Genomic DNA, 20,601 nt, shown 5'->3' with positions numbered 1-20,601 from the left:
TTTAATCAACTATCTGAAGGAAGAGAGTTCTAGAGTAGCTATCAGAAAACCCCATTTGTACATCTTCATCATTTGTACACAATGCATTAAAAAAACAAATCTAGTGGTCAAGTCGGCTGACAATAGCCAACATGACAGAACAGCTGGGAAGAACAGCTGGGCTGAGAACTAGGAGACTCTGGCTCTGTGAATGGCTGCACCGTATGATATAGCACCCAGATTACAAGATGGAGCATCTCCCAGATAGTAAATGGCTTTTGGATACTGGAGTGGTGCCTACCAAGCATGGCCACTGACAGCCCTCATCAAACAAGGCTAAAATAAGGCCTCCTGTACAGGCTGGGACTTTGCCTGGGCAACTCAATTATTCCTTTGCTTCTGGTTTAGACATCCCAGGTCTGTTCCTTAGCTCTTGGCCCCCACTCAACAGTTGCCTAATGATCAGCTCAGATGTGAAGCTATCAACCAGAATTATCCACTGTTCCAGTCATTCCATCTTAGCAAGCATTTCAGCTTCCTAAAAGGAATTATTCCCTCTCTCCTCCCCCTGGTACACTGTTCTGGAGGATCTCCCAACGCCCCCCACAAACCAATTTCAGGGGGTGCACAGGGGGATGAGTGAGAAGGAGGCCCACTGCACAAGTGGAAGTCTTTGCACTGGGCTTCTGCTGATGGGGCTAAATTCAACCCATTCTACTCTTAATATTATATAGTGGCCCAGTTCACATGTCAAATTAAGCCATGGTTAAAATATAGTTAAAAACATTGACCAGGAAATAAGAGAGTCTGGCTCGACATGACATCTGATCTGGGGCTTGCTACTTGTTTTCCAAAACCAACCATGAGCAGTATGCCAAGAACAAGGTTCAGTTACTGCTCATGATTTATCTGGAAAGAAACAAACCCGTAAGTCAAGGTTCTGGTGTCATGACAAGGCAAACTCTTGTCTAGTTTCTTCCACGGTGCAGCACCAGGATTGGAGCAAGAACTTTACAACACTGTATACCAGCTTGCTGCTTGTTCATCTTAAAACCACAGCTTGTTCCAAACTATGGTTAATGTGATGTGTGAGCCAAGCCACAAAGGAGAAAGAGAAAGCATGAATACATGCGTGTGTGATGTTCTGCTGAAAGTATATTTAATGAAGCATTCACTTTAATGGTTTATATTATGTACTGTATATTAATATTAAGAATCAAAAATGCACCAAGAACTGAGAGCCATGGATGAGTTTCAATTTGGAAAATGAACAGTGTTTCCATTTCAAAAACATTAACCTGAGATCTGTATTATTTTCAAAATCTTCCCCACCCTGCCCAATTTTAATCCACACCAATCAGCTGCATTTCTGGGAAAAGAATTTGAGCTTTGGGAGCTTACTGACTTTTTAAAAGTGAATTTTAGTTCCGACTTATGCTCTGGGTTCTAAGCCAATGTAGTGTGGATCCAAGTATTCGGCTCAATAGTTGTTTCTGTCTGTATTTCTTTATGTCTGATTTTCAGCTCCTACTTTATGGCTTAGCTGCAAATATCCAGAGCTACAAAGCCTGCAAAAAGGGTTGTGTGTGTACACATCTAGCAACAAAGAAAGTCTACAATTAATTCCAGGTGCACATGGGCACTAAGAAAATCTTGTCAGTATCAGATCTCAAGAAGAAATAGGAGCTGCTGCTGTGAAGAATCCCACACTTTAGAAGTTTGAAGATCATCACCCTCTTAGGCAATGAATCAGCAGACCTGTTGCTGTCTACTTCAAAATGTTATGGGGAGGTAGTTGAAAAGAGATATATTCCCTCCAACTTTTCAGCTGACCAAAATAGTGGCCAGACTTAAGAGTTGTGGTCATATTGGGTAATACTTTTCCCCACATGATAGATGAGCAGCTGCTGCTCAAATTGTACAATGAACCTAGACATCTTTCCCTCAAAGAAGCACTTCTAAGGAAATTGCATTTTCCTGCCCTTTAAAATGCAAGGATTTTGTCACTGAAAAAAAGCAGTTTTGCTCCAGCTTTTCCTTAATGTGATAGTTATTGCAATTAGAGGTTTGGTTGTGCAAGAATACCTACTGGCCAGTACCACTAACAATGCTACTTACAATTACCTCAAAACCACTCCAATGCAAATACTTTACAACCAATTATATTTATTTTATTTCTTTTGCTTTGGAAAAAAAGTGTCTTTAGAGACAAAGCAACTTTCTGCTATACTATGGAAACGTAAGGGTTTTCCGGGTAAGTAAGGCTATTCTCTCCTCAGATCAATGCACAGGAATAATCTCATGAACATTTTCAACCGCCACCCCATTTCTCCCCTTTTGTTCTCTGAAAGCAGAAGCTTTGATGTACCAGAGCGGACTGTCCTGGATGCAGGCAGGATGCCTCTAGGAAGATTGCCCAATGCAAGAGACGAACACCTGGAGGTACGTGACACGAAATCAGCCAAAGTAAGAGCAAGATGAAGCTTAATTAAGTTTTCTGGCATCTGCTTTTATCTTAAAATATTGTAATAATAGCATCATGTATTGCACAAATATATTTAACTCTCTCTCTCTCTCTCTCTACACACACACACACCTGCAAAAAAAGGTCTGTTCTTGTGTTGCCACCCTCTGGACCTCGATCAAGTCACATACTCTCCCCTAATATGAAAGTGCTTCATCTTAGAGACTAGTTTTCATTTAACAGTTTAACATTTATGCAATGTATGAATGTCAAGAAATGGTTCCAAAAACTGTCCTGCAGGCTTACCTTGGGTGCTTAAAGCAAGAGGATGCCCAACCAGTACCAAGGTGTTTTTGAATACCATGTGATCACCATTTTTGAAAACTTACAGAATTCTCCACTCCCTGTAATCAGCACAAGTCCTAAATTTTGAAAGCAATAATATCTTATACTTCTGTATACACACAGTATTTTGGAGTTTGGATAAAGGAAAACATAGTAAACACTCCCTTGGGAGGCTTTTAACATTTATTTTTTAGTCTTCAGACCCCCTTTCAGCAGCATATTCAAGCTTTTTTCAGTAACAAACATGGTTATGCATTATTCTTTAAAATGGAGAAACAGATTTTCATGACAACTAAATCCAAAGCTATAAAATATAGTAAAATCTGCAAACAAGTTATCAAAGCTGATAACGTCATCTTAGTACTAACACCATTACTACTTTTGTAAGCTACTGAATTACGGTATATAGAAAGTTTGTTTGGCATCACTTTAGAGGAAGATTTATAGGGCTTTATATAGAATTGGGAGGTGGGAAAAGAGCAAGTTCCTCGTTCAGACAGAAGCAGATTTTCATCAAGTGTCATACAAAGGCCAACGTTTAGTTTCATTTGTCCACCAGCCGTTATATTTCTGATAGTCACCTTTCATCAGCCACTCTAGATCCAGCCTGTGTTGGGGGAAACCAAGCACTCCACTCTCATTTCAGCATTGCACTTTAAATGAGATTCTTCTCTTCCAACTAGTATTTCCATTGCTTTCTAATTGCTGTGCGTAAGGTTGCGGCGGGACTGTCAAGGACACTTACAGGATGATGCCCGTGAGATCACCGATGAGAAGAGACATATCTGCACCCCCATCACACTCATACAATTTTTAGATGGTATTTTCTTGTCTTTGTTTCGGCTACTGCCTCACTTCATTTTTACTAGCAATTCCTGGAATACATCTCTCTCTTTCCTATGTAGGGTTGGCATGCCAGTACGAAATACTGTCAAATGACTGCCAACTTGACTGCAGTCAAATATTCCATGAAGCCATGATGTTGACGATACACATATAATTGGTCTGCTATGCGTTGTATACAATTCCTTTTTAAAAAACTGGCTTGAATTTTTTTATTTTGATCTATTTGTTTTAAAGTGGAATTTTAGGCTGACCTTGGCGTTCCAAAATAAAAGCAAAAAAGGTTTGTTTCAGTGAACAATTAACATCAATAAAGATCTTATCTAACATTGGTTGCTCTCAGATAATATCCCAAGTCATGGTTTGGAGGACTGGGAATGAGACACATGCTCACACACTGCCTCTTCCTACCTCCGCTCAAGATCTCAGTTAAATACATTGCTTTCTTATTTAATCAAACAGCATGCCAGAAAGGCCACTGAACCACAGTGGCAAACCAGGATCACTTCACACCATTGCTTGCTATTTTGGATGTAGTGAAACACTACAGCATGATTAAACCAGGAAGCAATGTACTGTATTAAGTTGCATGCAAGGGGAGATGAGAATGTGCAAGCACATGGCTAATTTCTTATTTCCCAAACCATGGTTTGGAGTACTATCTGAATGTTAAAAGTTATGGCATGCCATTGATTGTAAAAAGTTGCAATTTTTAAAAACATTAGTATTATTGCTTCAGAAAAACAGCTACTCAAATTATAAAAGAAAGTATCAAAACTGTTGAGTATATATTTGCTGTTTGGGAATCAAGTTAATGCTTTACAGAGCAATCCAACCCCCACTTATGCCAAGCTGTGTGGGTATAGATCGAGCAGAGGCATCCCTCCGCTCAGCTCTCCCAGGTGAGTGGGCCTCTGAACAGACAAGAGATCTGCTGGTGATAGCCCTGCCAGGGGGTAGCCCCAAAATGGGGCATTCCAAGGGGTGTGGTGGAAACAGACCAAAATCTGCTGGATCCCGAATTGGTCTTACAGCCATCACCAGCTGCCATCTAATCACTGTGCCAGTCTAGAGCATGTGCAGGCCTGATTGTGTTACCCACCCCACCCTGCCCACTAAACACACATGTGAACAGGGCTGTGGTTGTGGGAGTGAGTTTGGACTGCACCCATAAAAATAAATGACCGTTATTTTGCCAACACCTGACCAATTGATGGATTAAGTCTTTTTTTCACCACTCAAATGTTCAACTCTACCCCATGCTCTCACTCATTTAATCTAGCCAACTTTGACACTGCTATTATGGAAGCACTGAGGGAAAGGGAAATGCTTATGAATCTTAAAATTTGATGGTCTATATTGGGTTGTTTTTTGAATTTGGATTACAGATTTTGTGGTTTTATATTCTGATTTAATCCTGTTAACCACCCTGAGACCTGCGGGTATAGGGTGGTTTATAATTTAATTATATAAATAAATAAATAATAGGTTGGTGTTTTTTTAAATGATGAGGCAGCACAAATACTAGACGAGATCTGATACACAATTAATGGAGAAGTATGCCATATGCAAACAACAACTTTGTTTTGGGAGAAAGTTGCAAAGGGTCAAGAAGGCAATAAATGAAGCCCATGGGCTGACAGTTGGCAACCACTGGTTTAGACTACACTTTTTAATGTACAGATAGGTAGCCGTGTTGGTCTGCCATAGTCAAAACAAAACAAAATTATCTGAAGAAGTGTGCATGCACACGAAAGCTCATACCAAGAACTAACTTAGTTGGTCTTTAAGGTGCTACTGGAAGAAAAAAAAATTTTTTGTTTTGACTTTTTAATGTAACAACTGTAGGATTTTGTTAGGGCAAAGTGTGTATAGTGAGTAGTGGAGCACAATCTTTTCATACGCAAGGTTCCCAGATGCAATACTGGGCCTCGTCGACCTTTCCTTTAGGGTTTCGGTATCAGGTAATGGGACCTCTGCCTGAGATCCTGGAGAGCTGCTGCTGTAGCCACCAGACCGTGAATATAATCACGCAAGTGGGAGAAAAGCAATAAGGCCCCCAAAGGGTTAATCTCTTCTCCAGATGTTCTCAGCAGTGGCTCCCGAGGAAGTCAAGAGCAGTCAATGTGCAGTATGGCTCAGAGGATTCTTCTTCCCCTCCTCAATCCTGTCTTACCAAGTAGGTTGGAGGGGTGTTTTTTCCCCATCACACTGCCTTGGTCTCTTGCTTTCCAGTCTCTGTAATGCTCCCTCTTTCCAAGGATTAAAGAGGATCTGAACTTGGAAAGGTGGGGTTCTGGTGGGGAGGACTTAGCCCAAGTTAAAAACTCATTAATGTGCAAAGACTAGAGCTCTTTTGAATCTCGTTACAGGATGTTAACACACTGGAGGTCTCTTGATGTTCCCACAGCAACCACTGTGGGAGTTCCCAGATGCTAGGCAACCCTCCCATGACCCTGGCTGACCTTTCCCCTTCTATGACCCTTGCCACAATGTAAGCGCGCGCTATTGAATCCCAGGATGTTTTTCAGCTGGGCCCCACCATTGAAACCTAAGGATTTCCCCCTAACACCATCAAATTTGCTAGAGAAAGATGGGAAGTGATCCCTCCATTCTTTCCACTCTCTTCAGAAAGAGTCTGCGGAAACCTCACTGGAAGTTGTTTCTAATAGTCTACTCCTTGGAAGGAGGTGGGAGTTGTTCTCCCCATTCCCCCAGTGCACGTTCAGAGCAGCAAAATTACAATACAGCAACTGCGTGTTTACTGTAGGCTAAAGCAGCTTTCAGACTACAGATATACAGACCCTTCTGAGCTAAAGCATGAGTGGGAATATAAATAGACACTCCCAAGACTGCTTTGAAAATGAACACATTTCAGAATGAACAAGGCACCACAGAGCATTTTGCTGGAGCCACATTTCAAGATCCAGGCTACCTAGAATCAAGGGCGCTTGACCCACAGAATTTTACTGATTCTTAAATTGCTGTTTTACTGGATCATACAGAGAGCTCAAATGGATCACAACCCCCCCACCCTTCCATCTCCCAAAAGAAGACATTGATCAGGTCACAGCCGCAACACATATGCCCATATTGACTGCACTAGGAAAGTTTTACGGATACGTGGGTTGATATTTCCTATTCTGGCAACCTGTTCCAAAACACGCCCTATGAAGACTTGTACCCATAATTTGAAAAAAGAAAAAATAGCAATGTTATGGGTAATAACAAGCTTGAAGCTGGGCAGATGAAGCCTGGCATATTTTAAGAGAATTAATTACCATGGCTTTGATCACCTCCATCACAGCTAGTTTTATTATCAGGATTTCAGTTCTTCCTACTGCTGTTTCCATCTCCACAAGCAGTTCATTGGTGACCAGATTGCTTTTGTAGGCATCTGAAAAGTCTTTATCTATGGCATGACTACACACAGAAGCATTATCACACACAACACTTCTTTATGCCAGTACAGCCAACATGGTACTCTCCAGAAGTTTTTGGACTCGCAGCTCCCATCAGCCCAAGCCAACATGGCCAATGGTCAGGGATGGTAAGAGTTGTAGTTCAACATCTGGATAGTAATACATTGACTATCTTTGCCTTACTGTATGTGTACAAATTGCACGTGAGTCACAGAATCACAGAACTGTAGAGTTTGAAGGGATCCCATGGGTCATCTAGTCCAACCGCCTGCAATGCATTCTCTGCATAAAGTTGTGCAACAAATGTGATAAGGACTGTTAAAAAAGCATTAGTGCTTCTGCATGAAGATAATATGTATATTTCAATGCAACAGTATCAGTGTGCTTACAGAGACAGAAGCAAAATATGACAATATTGTTATTGCTGGGTTGTTGTTGTTGTTTATACAAAACAACAACAACAAGTAGGTGCTGCAGAATGACTTTTCTTTTAAGTCCCTGGGTACAGGCTCACAATTGAATTAAAGACTGGACACATTACAGAGAAAAAGGAAGGAAAGTAAATGAAGCTATAACATGGCTGTTCTGTTTTCCTGACAGCAGCACACAGTGTTTAGTGTTTTCTCAGAGTTTGCCTTGTATCAAATTGGAAAGGGCAAGCTCCACAGGAGAAAGGTTACTTGGAGGTGGGGGGAAAGACAGGAACCCAAAAGAGCTGCAATACCCACAAACACTGGGAACATAGGGCTGGGAGGTTTGATTAATTGACCAACTTTCAAAGGATATAGAAGCATGACTGGGCGTTTAGGTTACTGTAGCACTTTATGTGTGATTTTTTTCCCTTTGTATGGAAAAAGGTTCCCGCAGGGGCAATATGATCTATTAGGTAACAGGTCAAAGTTTGGGAGTTAGCCATGTATAACAAAACAAATGAAATCTACAAGGTCAAATCTTTGTTTCATAAGTTATTACTTCAGACATCTAGCAATAACCAAGTTTGCCTGTCAGAGCTCAGACTTGATACCCAGCTGCCAAATCATATGCTGGAGCTTCTGCTTTGCCCTCTGATAAATGGAGACCTTTTTGCGATACATAAAAGAAATAGCTCCAGGAACCACTGAACTTTCCAACACATCTGCATGCAGCACTCAAGGGCCATCCCAGATTTCTTTCTTCAACCATCCTGAATTCAAGTTCAGCAACTCCTCTCTTCCTAACATCCTCCTCCCTTCTTCTAGCCTCAGGACCATACGCCGGCTGCAGGTCACACAGCCTCCTTGTTCCTTTCATCTCTATTTAAACAAGCTCTTCAGCTCTGCCCGTTGCATGGAAACAGACACTCCGTCTTGTTCAGAAGTGACGAGCGCTCTCTTGCCAGTGCTGTTTGTTTCAGTCTAAACTCCTGTCAGATGCCTGACTTCTGACTCTCTCTGTTTATCTCCCTCTCCTTCTGTCACCTCATTACTCCACAGCCCAGCTCACGTTTCCAGGCCTTGTTTACCAAAAGCTCAGGAGTTGGGCACTTTGTCTGATGGGAAGAGGTGGAGAGAACATGTTATACCTGCACAGCAGCTGGAATAACCACAACAAAATCCTCTACTGTGATCCTCAAAATGTGTTCTTTTTTTTTTATAAAATATTTATTGAAATTTTACAAAAACATAGGTTTACAGAATACAAAAAAAAACATATGAAAAGAAAAAAAAGAAAAAAGAAAACATACAAAAATACATAACAAAGAAAAAATAAAAATAAAAATACAAAATACAAAAAACGGATAGATAAAAAAGAATTAAAAACAAATCCATTTTTTGTAACTTTAAACTCATTAGCTTGTTTCCTTGACCTCCTCACACCTCCCCTTTTTGTATTCCCATTTAAATAATCAAATCAGCAAATCCTTACCCTCTTTCATTTATCTTTATATCTTAACATATTATAACTCTATATTTTCATCCATTATCAATTCATTTTTGCATATCCTCATTAACTTTGTTGCTAATGCCACTTATTTTCAATCCAACATCATTTTTAACATTCATTAATTTTACAGTGTTTCTGCAGATAGTCTTTAAATTTCTTCCTATCTTCTTCCACCAACTCTTCTCCCAGGTCTCGGATTCTGCCAGTCATTTCCGCCAATTCCATATAGTCCATCACCTTCATCTGCCACTCTTCCAGGGTGGGTAAATCTTGTGTCTTCCAATACTTTGCAATGAGTATTCTTGCTGCTGTAGTTGCATACATGAAGAAAGTTCTATCCTTCTTTGGCACCAATTGGCCGACTATGCCCAGGAGAAAGGCCTCTGGTTTCTTCAGAAAGGTATATTTATGTCAGCAAACATAATGTTATGTCCAACATCTTGTGCCCATTTAATCATAGCAGATTTAACCGTTTCCTGCATTTTAACAGCAAGTTATACATTCTTGAAAGTATCTTAGTTTTGGGATCTAACAATTCTGTTTCCAATTTTGATTTTTCCACCTGGAAGCCAATTTTTTTGTCCAAATTATAGGCCTCTCTTATTTGGTAATAATGAAGCCAGTCTCGCACTTTATCTTTTAATTTCTCAAAACTCTGCAATTTCAATTTATCTCCTTCTTGTTCCAATATTTCCCAATATTTCGGCCATTTGGCCTCCATATTGAGCTTTTTCTGAGCCTTCGCTTCCATTGGTGACAACCACCTTGGGGTTTTATTTTCCAGTAAGTCTTTGTATCTTATCCAGACATTGAACAATGCTTTCCTGACAATATGGTTTTTAAATGCTTTATGTGCTTTAACCTTGTCGTACCACAAATATGCATGCCACCCAAAAACATTATTAAAACCTTCTAAGTCCAAAATGTCCGTGTTCTCAAGAAGCAGCCAGTCTTTCAACCAGCAGAATGCTGCTGATTCACAGTAAAGTTTAAGGTCTGGCAGGGCAAATCCGCCTCTTTCCTTTGCATCAGTTAATATTTTAAATTTTATTCTGTGCTTCTTGCCCTGCCAGACAAATCTAGAAATGTCTCTCTGCCACTTCTTGAAACAGTCCATCTTGTCCAAAATTTGCAATGATTGAAACAGAAATAACATTTTTGGCAATACATTCATCTTTATAGCTGCAATTCGACCCAACAAGGAAAGCTTCAAATTTGTGTTCTTACAGTATGTGTACCATGAACAGATCTCTTCAGTGAAGCAACATTAGCAGGGTCCTGGGTTGCAGCTACTTTATAAAATATACCAACCTTAAGAGAACAAAAAATCCTTGAATTGACCAAGCAGAGGCCTCAAAACCAGGAATCTGATAGTTATAATCCCTACTCTTGAGCCTTATTGTTGTTTGGGCAAATCACTTTGAAAATGGCCGATGTGCTACTGCCTTCCATGTGGAGTACAATCAGCAAAGGCTTATGTTGTTCTAGGTGTTTGGTCGTTTTGCAGTAACCCAATGACACTTGCATAGGAATCAGCATTCAAAATCATTACCTCCTTTGCCGAAGGATTAGAATACAGCATTGAGAAGGCACCTAGCTCATAGTGCAAGCCAGAGACTACACAACTTGGAGGGAAAGGCTGAGAGAGTTTGTTTCAAATAGGCCTGGGGTGGGGGGGGGGGCACACAGCCAGAAGTATTCTGGAAAAGGGCTATTATATTTTTGCCCCAGACATCTCCAGAAAAACAAAAGCAGCTCAGTTAATCCCACAATGAACTCCATAAAAAGCATGTGGATGGAACTGTAGAATTTCTATACAGACAGCACTGAATCATATAAAATCCTAGAAGCAAGCACTGTCTAGACATACTTATTAAAGTCCACCTACTAGTCTGCGTTCATCAAACATGATCAGATCCAGGATGTCCATACTCAAACTTTGGGAGATGATTCATGAACGCAGGTGAATTAGAGAATGCTATCACCCAGAGCAAACAAAATGCATCTAGCATGTCAAAAGCAACTGTTCTGAAATGTGTAGTGCTGAACACCACATATACAAACACACTGTATTATATAAGTAGTTTCAACAAATACCCATAACACAGGATAAAGCAGGAGGTGTGTGTGTGTGTATGTGTTGAGCTTTATATATACAAATGGCTTTTGACACAGAAAATACATGTCCAAAATCGCCCTAACAAAGACTAGCTATTATTCTGAAGCAGCAAGTTTTGATCTGTCTTTCCATATTTGATGGCATTAGCCATTTGCCCTCTAGAAGTAGTTCTTCATGACCAGTTTTGTTACATTCTAGCCCTTAACTCTTCTTGTGGCAGGAATTTTACTAACTGGTTGTGTAATATGTTCACCAATATCTCTTCCCCGCCCCCCAGCCTTTTATTTACAGTCCACTTATTATTTTTCTAGTCCTCCTCCTGAGAATTAGTCCTGGGTTTTGTTCTGTTTCGTTTTTAAAGAGGAAGTGAGAGATGGCGCATTTGGGATCTGAAGCACAAGGAAGAGACAGAAGTTGTCAGACAGGAACAGACCAATGGCTCAGAAGCCTCTTTAAACAGGGGCAGATATAGGATGCTACTGGAGAAGGTGTAAATCCTTCATGAAGCACCTAATTGTGCAAAACTCTATATATGGGGACATTTATTACTGACCCCAGCTGCTGCTCAGCTTGTTCCCTGAAGCATGAAGATTGATGGCACCAATGGTTCTCATCTGAGCTACTGTCACTGCAGATGCCATCTGCGTTCAGAAGTCTCCTTTGCCTTTAAATACCGTCTCACACTGGTGAATTCTACAGGTTAATTATATGCAGTGCTGAGGGGGCAGGGCATGGAAGAAAGGCAAACATTACTTGGGATAATGATTCTTCACTCCCCCCCCAAAAAAATAACCTCCTTTCAGTTACTTCACACCTAAGCTCTTTCATTCCTGGTGAAGAAAAGAGCACAAGAAATACAGTTGCTCCCCTTTACTACTATATTCATTGGTACATCCCACTATAAAGTGACTTGCCTCCAGTAGAAGGTGCCCAGGAAGGAGCTGGCGCAAGGAAGTTCATTTAAATTGCAGCAGGTGGGGATTTGTCATTTTTGGTCAGACCCTTGGGGTACTTGAAAAAGCTTAAATGCTGTGTGCATGTGTAAATTATAAAAATATAAGCAAATATATATTGCCCTAAGGCAGGTATATGGGAGCACTCGGAAAACTGACCAAAATGACACATCTCCACAAGGTATTGCAATTTAAAAACAACCTCCTTCTCCTTTACTTCCTAGGCATGTTCTACTGGAAGCAAGGCAGCCTCTCTACATAGTGAGATATGGCTATGGACATCTAAGTCTGTTGCAGCAGATTCTGTACATTGTTTGGCAAGGTAGACAAAATGTCCTTGCAGTTAGAACAAGAGATTCAAGTTAGTACGGTACTTCTATGTTCCATTTCTGAGACCTAGAATGGAAGAGAACAGGTTCCCAAATGTCTACCTTCCCTTGAGTGCTTTTTGAGGGAAATCCTATGGAACCATGCACATAAAAAACAGTAGCTGATCATTCATATTGCCTTATCAGAAAGAACCATAGGTTTGGGGGATACTTGATTCCTGCAAGATCCTCCTCAGGTTCATCTCAGAAAAGTCCACATAGAATCATAGAACTGTATTGTTGCAAGGGACCCGGAGGGTCTTCTAGTCCAACCCTCCAGCAATACAGGAGTCTCAACATGGCTGATCAATTGTAGTACAGTGGTACCTCGGGTTACAAACGCTTCAGGTTACAAACACTTCAGGTTACAGACTCCGCTAACCCAGAAGTAGTACCTCGGGTTAAGAACTTTACCTCAGGATGAGAACAGAAATTGTGAGCCAGCAGTGCAGTGGCAGCGGAAGGCCCCATTATCTAAAGTGGTACCTCAGGTTAAGAACAGATTCAGGTTAAGAACGGACCTCCGGAACGAATTAAGTGCGTAACCAGAGGTACCACTGTACAACATTTTCCACAGCCATCTCTTCAAGAGAGTTCTGCCACAGAGCAAGACAGGTTATCATATCTGCCTTTGGACAAGCAAATGCAGTAAAAATGAAGATATAGTATTAGTTGCCACTCTGTGGCACATGGCAAGTCTCAAACCAGTGGCATAAATAGTACATCAAGCCAAACCACACGGTATTATAACCCCCACATTGTTGATGTCAGATGATTGCCAGGTAGGTTGTCCTGCTCGCCCATCAAGTCCCTTGCACAGAACATCCTAAGTGACTGTCAACCAGCTGGTTATCAAGCACTTGGGAACTGCAGCACAAGGGGCTGTGTCAGTCCTATGCTCACCACTGAACGGAAGGCTTGCAAAGTGCTTTGTGCACCGCTGCTCAAATGCCTGATAGTCAGCTGTCTATTGGGAGCTTGTGAAGTGCCGCATATAGCGCTTTGCAAGCCCTGTGCGATCAAGCTCCCCATGGGGAACTGAGTCATGCAGCCTATCTAGCCACATCTCTCCTTGCCCCACAACTGATGTCACATATGGCATCAGATGTAGGGCAGCAGGGCATTATTTCAGGAAAACAGGCTTATTTGGTCCAGAGTCCATGTGTCATTCTCTCCTCCAATAGTAAAACCACTGCAATAGAAAAAGTTTTGTGTGGTTTGTTGTTGTTTTTTTAAAAAAAGCAGTCTTACACATTGGGGGCAGAGGGGATGAATTACTTGAGAATTTGGCTGTAAATGTCCCCCACACACATTGTACATCCTGACAAAGCAATAGCTTTACATCAGGAGCAATCGCTTTTACACGTTCCCACAGTGGCTTAGGCCAAACACCACCAGGTTCATGCTACTCAGTGAGTACTGCATAATACTTTACCTGGGCAATGAGTGAGCACACATCTGTTTACTAGAGCCCACAATACTGTTAAACTAATTGCAGTGCCAAGCCCCAAGGCACCACGAAGACAGCCTTGCTACAGCCACACACGCCCCTCTGAAGGAGGGGGAGAACTGTGTCTCTTTCATTCAGCAGGGGTGACTCTGAGAAGCATGACATGCATGATTACCCTTCAGATCAGGGGAACAGTGGCTTAACTGCATGAGAAACGGCTGTTATTCAGGTAATGGATTTACAGTGCTCACTACTAAAGTATCAGACACAGCAATTTTTTACAGCTTTCACGCTGAAATTTACAACTTAGACGAGAGGCGATCTCCGTATGAGTCTGGGCTCATTGCCTTATTTAGTATCTGAGGTTACTAAAGTTTTCTCTTAAGTTTGTTTTGAAAGGTAAATTGTAAGCACTTAAATCCATACACAAACACATGCAAATGCTACATAAAAATTATATGCACATATATGCCTATGAAACGGACACAAAAAAAATCCCTGTAGTGCATGTGTTCCTATTTTTCTTTACATGCAGCACATTTAGTAAGACCACCAAAACAGAGCTGCACTGTGTGAACATGGGCAAACACACAGTAAGCCAAAGGTGAACTCTGGCATGTACTCTTTGTTACCTCCAAATACCTGGCCAGGCAGGGTAGCTAGTGCTTCTAATTTGGGGCTACTTAATCCCTGATTTGAAGGAAAGGCAGCAAATATGTGGAGTACCTTCACAATGTGGCACCCATGTGTGTATTTGAGTCAGCGCCAAAGGGTAACACTGCTGTGAGAATGCAAGATCACCTTTAGGACTTTGTGTGAGCAGAAAGAATCCACAGTGACATGGTAACAATTGTTACAGCTGGTCAGTTTTCAAGGCAAGTGACAGTGCAGTGTTTGTAAGATGTGATTCATTGGGCTGCCCCCAAAGCCTGCTAGTACTACACAATGCCAGCACTACACTGGCTTACTTGCAAAGCTGGAGATAGAAAAAAAAACATGAACAGTATCAGTAAAGTATGTACACAACTGAAGGAGGATGGTTCATACTCAGAGGAGCACCTTCCAATAGGGTTGGCCACAAGATTAAGTATGCTTGCAGTTACAAGTGGACATACAAACAGCCATGAGCCAATCTGTTCACATGACTCTAAGAATATCCTGCCACTGAATGGGGAGTGTGGGGTACAGAGAAAAAGAAGCAGAGTGTGAACACACAAGGATCCGTCATAAACTAAGTCAAACATTTTGGTAAAAGTAAGCTGGAATGATAATTTAAGGTATGCACATACCTAGGCATAAATGCTAATCCTAAAGAAGTCACATCTGTGAAAAAGTCACTTCCATGAAAAAATATTCATTCCAATCAGAATTTTATTGAAGTAGGTTTTATGAAGGCAAGATTACTAAATGTGGCTGAGAACTGACAGCAGCAGACTATCCACAACCTCTCCCACCAATTAACCTACCCTATTCATGGCTTATTATCTTTCCATTGCCCTTTTTCTGCATTCTACTGTACCACATAGTAGTATAAAGATCAAGGAAAAGGTTTGGGATCCGTTTTAGATCAACCTGTTCCTAACAGGTTGAGAGAAGCACTCAAAAGGTAGGTAAGCAAGAGAGTGTCTGGAAGAATCAAATCCTCAGTACCTGCTGCTGCTGAAAATGCAAGAGTTCCACTGGGCTCATTTCTCCATTGGTTTCTCCACTGGCTCCTCCTTCTCTTCCACATCCACCACCGCCTCCTCCATCAGTTGGATTGTTTAGGCTGCTGACCCCATTCTGACTGGAGGGAGTAGAACGTATTGTCTCCGAGGCAGATTCAACCATCATGACTTGCTAGCAGCACCTGCATAAGCAAAGCAGTACTATTACAAGAGCATAAATTTCAGCTGAAGCTACTATCTATGCTATACTGGAAGGCATCACTCTGCACAACATTGTTCACACTGCAACAGCGTTCAAAACTCCCATTGTTCTAGCCGCATTTTACGACAAGGAATTTCATTAGTGCAAGGAGTTTCTGAGCTCTGGACGCAGTACTGCACCTATGATTCAGATTAAAACTGCAGAGTGGAAGGAAAGGAGGACCTTTTTCTGCCTCCCCACTTCCAGGTACTGGAGAAGAGACGCTCTTAAGAATATTAGGGGAGTGGACAGGGAAAGGACTAGACAATGTGAAAAATAAACATAATATTATAGCTGCAGTTCATTCATTTTCAGCTTTGAATTCTTGTTACAGAAAAAGCACGCCTGGGCATTCAGTTGTTTCGCCCATAACCTTGGTTTAAGGTGCCATTTAGTGCCTAGCTTTCATATCAGTTTCAAACACTGCATTGCAAAGACCTAAGCACGACAGACTCCTCCCCATCCCAGATGTATAAATGCCCCAAGACACCCAGAAAGCAGGAACCAATGGGACATTTGCCAGAGAACAGCTGTGCCCACAAAGTTGTTTAGTACAGCTACATCTTCAGTACGCACACTAAATGTCCTCTTTTTTACCAAGTGAAACTCTCATAGAAATTAAAATAGCTTAGCTGCCAGGAGTCATTTTCATAACACACTTGCTCTGGGCCTGCTGCAATGCATAGAATTTGGAGAAGCTCCTTACTTAGTAGAAACCAATAGAAGAAGAAGAAAAGAATCCCTTATACAGAGTTTAGAAGTCAAAAGCATCACAGGAGGCCTAGGAGAAAGTATGTTTGTCACCTAGCTGAAACATTGTGGGAAACAGGCACTCCCATGACTGCTTCCAATGACATGCCTCAATCTAGGGCAGGGGGAGGGGCTGAATTCCAATTCAACAGGTTCACTCCCACAACATGAGATCTAGTAAATTTTATGAACCACTGACTATATTTTTGTTGTTGTGATCATATTATGGATTATGACGCCTTGCATGGCCTAGGGAATAGTCTGCTAGAGTAAACGTCTGAAGATAAAATGTGGTTTCTGCACTCTAAATGGGCTTATCAACATAATGATTTCAAAAGAAAATGACGGCGCAACAAAGGACTTCCCACATGAGTTGATGGAGTTGGCAATTTAATATTTCCAAGTCTCCTACCTAGCCATGCAGTCAGCTCAAACACATCTGGATAAACTAATATTTCATAAGAAAAGCAGGAGGTACTTCAGGAAATGTTTGCCTTTGAAAAGAGCCTTGCCCCCCATCTTCCACAAAATGCTGTTAAAAACCAAAGAATTTCTTTACCTTAACATGTAAACTGCAATGAATATGAAAGTTTTCGATTTCTATAGTTTGTCTTAGTGGTGATTACATCAACATAAAACCTGTTAAACTAGGGATGGGGAACTTCTGATCCTCCAGATGTGTTTGGACTACAACGCCCACCACAGCCAACCACTGACCATGATGCCATGGGCTGACTGGAGAAGGAGTCTAACAACACATGGAGGGTCACAGAATAAGGCAATCAGTGCACATTTTCATGGCTACTCAGTACATAAGTAAATGGTACGTTGCCAATCCCTGCAAGTTTGGGCTGAAGAGTTAACAAAAACCAGGGCAGGATATGCTAATATTTCCGTTTTATTGTTAATAAACAGAAGGCAGCTTTCCTTTTTCAAAGAGTAGCACTTTACTCCAATCTTAACTTCAACATAACATAACTTTTGTACACTTTAGTGAGAAGCATGTTCCTGCTGTTTGCTCTGTTTTGTTCCAAGGCTCAAAAAGAGTAGCAGCTATGCTGTGTGTTTTCATTTCAACGTGTACCAATACCCCACTTTTCCTTTCAGAAGGAAGCCCAAATAAACAGCATACAAAAACAAGTATCAGAAGACAACCAAGCAATATGAAAACAAGCAACAATAAGCCTGCAGAGCGCTGATTCAATGCCTAAAAGAAAGCCAATTAATAAACACTACCCCCCAAAATAAACAAAACAATGGGTTAATAAAACACATACATTAGTCAAAACTGAAGCAGCCAATATACTAGTAATTGGGACATACCATTAAAAGGGGGCAAATCCACCCTAGAGACAAGAGAAACCAAGAAAACCACCACACACAATAGCAGCAAAGAATACCAAGAGCCACAATACCCCCAAAACCTCTCATGTAAAACCTCTCTCACTGCAGGTTACTATTCCCTTGCAATATATGAGTATGGGTGACACAGTTTTTAAGCATCCAAAGGAAAACAAACAGCAACGTGAAATTGAATTACTGCTGCTCAAGTGCAAAGTGTACAGTAGCAAGAGCACATACTGCAGTAAACCAGCAGGCATCAGGAAGGCATCCGTAGCAAACTAAAGCCAGGTCTATTTTGAAAATCCAGCCCTAACTTCAAAGAAGCCGCCAGATAGGCAAAGCAAGGCACTAGTAGAGAGCAGCTCTGCTTTTAAACCCACCTTATAGTCAAAGGCGACTTTCCACATTTTTACCATAGATGGGAGTGGCTTTGCAAGGCTGGACATATTACCATCCTGAAAAATCGTGTGCCCATATGTCTAAATTTGAAATTAGCACCACCGGAATGATAGTGGGAGAAGCAATACAGCATACCCAGCTGCTTGTCCCACTTTGTTTTTGAAACCTTTAAAGCTTGTCAGTTAAAGTTTCTTTCCTTTTTAAAATGAAAAAGGGGGGTGGGAATACAAAGAAGCTGTCTCTGCTTCTTCAACTGGTCTTCAACTGCTAGGTCACGACTCATCACAGGTCATGTCCTGATCTACGGTGGGTTGCAGCAGCCACAGTACCACCATACAAATACATGTGGTTTTTTTTAAAAAAGGAAGAAATGTTTGGGCTAAAAGGTGGGTCCTCAGTCAGAAAAGACTACTGATTTGGAGGGGTTTTTGTTCCAGCCTCAGAAACTGTCTAAGAAAATCTAAACAAGTAAGAAGGTAGTGGTCCTAAAGGACTCTTTGGAAAAGAGATAGTTTCTATCCCAAGCATATGCATCTATCAGGAACCCTCCATTAAAGAAAATGCCGCTGTGAGTGGGGAATCACATACTCACAATCACACACACAAAAGTAAACAATACTTACTGAGATTCAAACTTGGGGAATGGAGCATAGGAGAGGTTAATCCTCCCCCACCCATACTCACTACAGTATTAGGAAGAGTTCAGAGGCAATATTGATTTCTTCCCATTCATGACCCTATAACTTGTTAGGTATTTTGCCACTTGTACAGCTTAAATAATCCTGTAGTGGTAATATGGATCAGAGGACTTTCCTCTTCCATCCCAAAGGAAACCTTTAAATAGTGATGGCAGTAGACCTCGTAACAACTTTAAGGAGCCCATAGGGAAAACTGGGGTCTGTATTCTACCCTTATACTGCCAGGGTTCCATAGCAATATGCATTCATATGATCTTCTCCTTTTCCTTTTAAGCACATTCTTTTTCTGAGTACCTGGGTTGCTCTGCTGGTATACTGGTTGGCATGGGGCCACTCACTTCTCTAAATAGAATTAAGTATGGTAAGTTCTGGACTTTAATATTTTGGAAGTCTCTATGAGATGAGTTTGTAAAAAGCGAAAAACTCAGAACTACAAGGAGGAAGACAAAGACTATGTCATCCTACAGAGCTGGGCAAGAATTAGTTGACATCACACACACACACACACACAGAGAGAGAGAGAGAGAGAGAGAGGGAGACTTATTGACAAAAGGAAGAAAAAGAGGAGTTGAAAAAAGTCTGTTTTTTTATTCTTCATACATTCAAAATCATCACTTCTGACTGCATTTATTTAGAGTAACTGTTTCCCCTAGCTGTATGCACAATCAGTAACATGTCCAGTGAGAGATGCTCTAGATTACTTACTTAGTAAATTGCCTAGTACAATGACAGCAGGAATTATTTGCAGTGAGGTTTGGCATTGGATAGGCCCAGCAGCTGGTATCTGCTTGACTTTAATAAAATGCTAGATTTTTTGCAGGGCAGGAGGGGATCCTCAAAGAAAATTCTTTTTGGAAGACAAGAAAAGGTTCCTTTTTCTAAATTTCTCATTTGAGATAGTTAAGAACGCACTATTGTCATGTTTTCAAGCTTTTCTCTGCAACCAGAAAAGCTAGGAGTTTGTTTTAAACATAAAGTGAAAGCAGATTCTAATATTGATTCATGTTACTTTAGCAGTATACTACAAATAGTTATATCAGCGTAAAGGAGGAAATACCAATTTTTTTAAACTGGTAACACCAATTCTGTTAAGATCAATGGCAGAGTTTTGCTATCCCAATTCTATATGGCAGTGCCATTTCACCTTAATAAATCTATCTACAATTGACGTAAGACTAAAACAAAATGGCTAAAACACAACAGACACACTAGGGTGTCTTGTTTTAATTTTGTCTCTTGATAAAGAAAACTAGCTGCCAAGCCAGCAAAGAAGTGAAGAAGAAAAAAAACATTAACTGGGACTGATCAGAGAAGCGGTCAGCAAGTTTGAAAGCGGAAGAGGGGCAGCAAAAAAGGGATATTTCTTTTTTCTACCTTTTCTTTCCTATGCATGGTTCCCCCCTCCCTTTTTTTGGCACGATAGACCGACAAACTGGGAACAACATAATTGCTGAAATGTGGCGTGTAATAATAGCTATTCAGAAGCTGATCATTCATATTAAACAGGGTGAAGCAAGCTTCTCATTTGCATGTTTGAGATTATATGCATTTCAAAAGTCATTTCCGCAGGGTGTATGAATGACATTAATTCCCATGTGGAGTTGTCGACTCTCTCCTGTAGTCCCTCACACTATCA

General features: G+C 41.0%; 1 protein-coding gene across 9 annotated transcripts in view; it reads right to left on the bottom strand.

The window, feature by feature from the left end:
* The window catches only part of FOXP4 (forkhead box P4), a 159,362-nt gene that overhangs the window by 102,258 nt on the left and 36,503 nt on the right, over positions 1-20,601 (bottom strand). For 8 of the 9 annotated variants that reach the window (XM_083618018.1, XM_083618014.1, XM_083618019.1 and 5 more), the window contains exon 2: positions 15,517-15,715. In XM_083618018.1, the coding sequence (XP_083474144.1) occupies positions 15,517-15,699 (183 nt within the window). In that variant the 5' untranslated portion in view covers positions 15,700-15,715. Of the gene's footprint in view, positions 1-5,807; positions 6,013-15,516; positions 15,716-20,601 lie in introns of those variants that run through there. The other variant, XM_083618021.1, reaches the window with a different exon arrangement.

This window comes from Podarcis filfolensis (genome assembly GCF_964270895.1).
Source record: "Podarcis filfolensis genome assembly, chromosome: 6".
Taxonomy (NCBI): domain Eukaryota; kingdom Metazoa; phylum Chordata; class Lepidosauria; order Squamata; family Lacertidae; genus Podarcis; species Podarcis filfolensis.
Note: the sequence above shows the minus strand (reverse complement) of the source record. Positions and strands in the feature narration are given on the sequence as shown.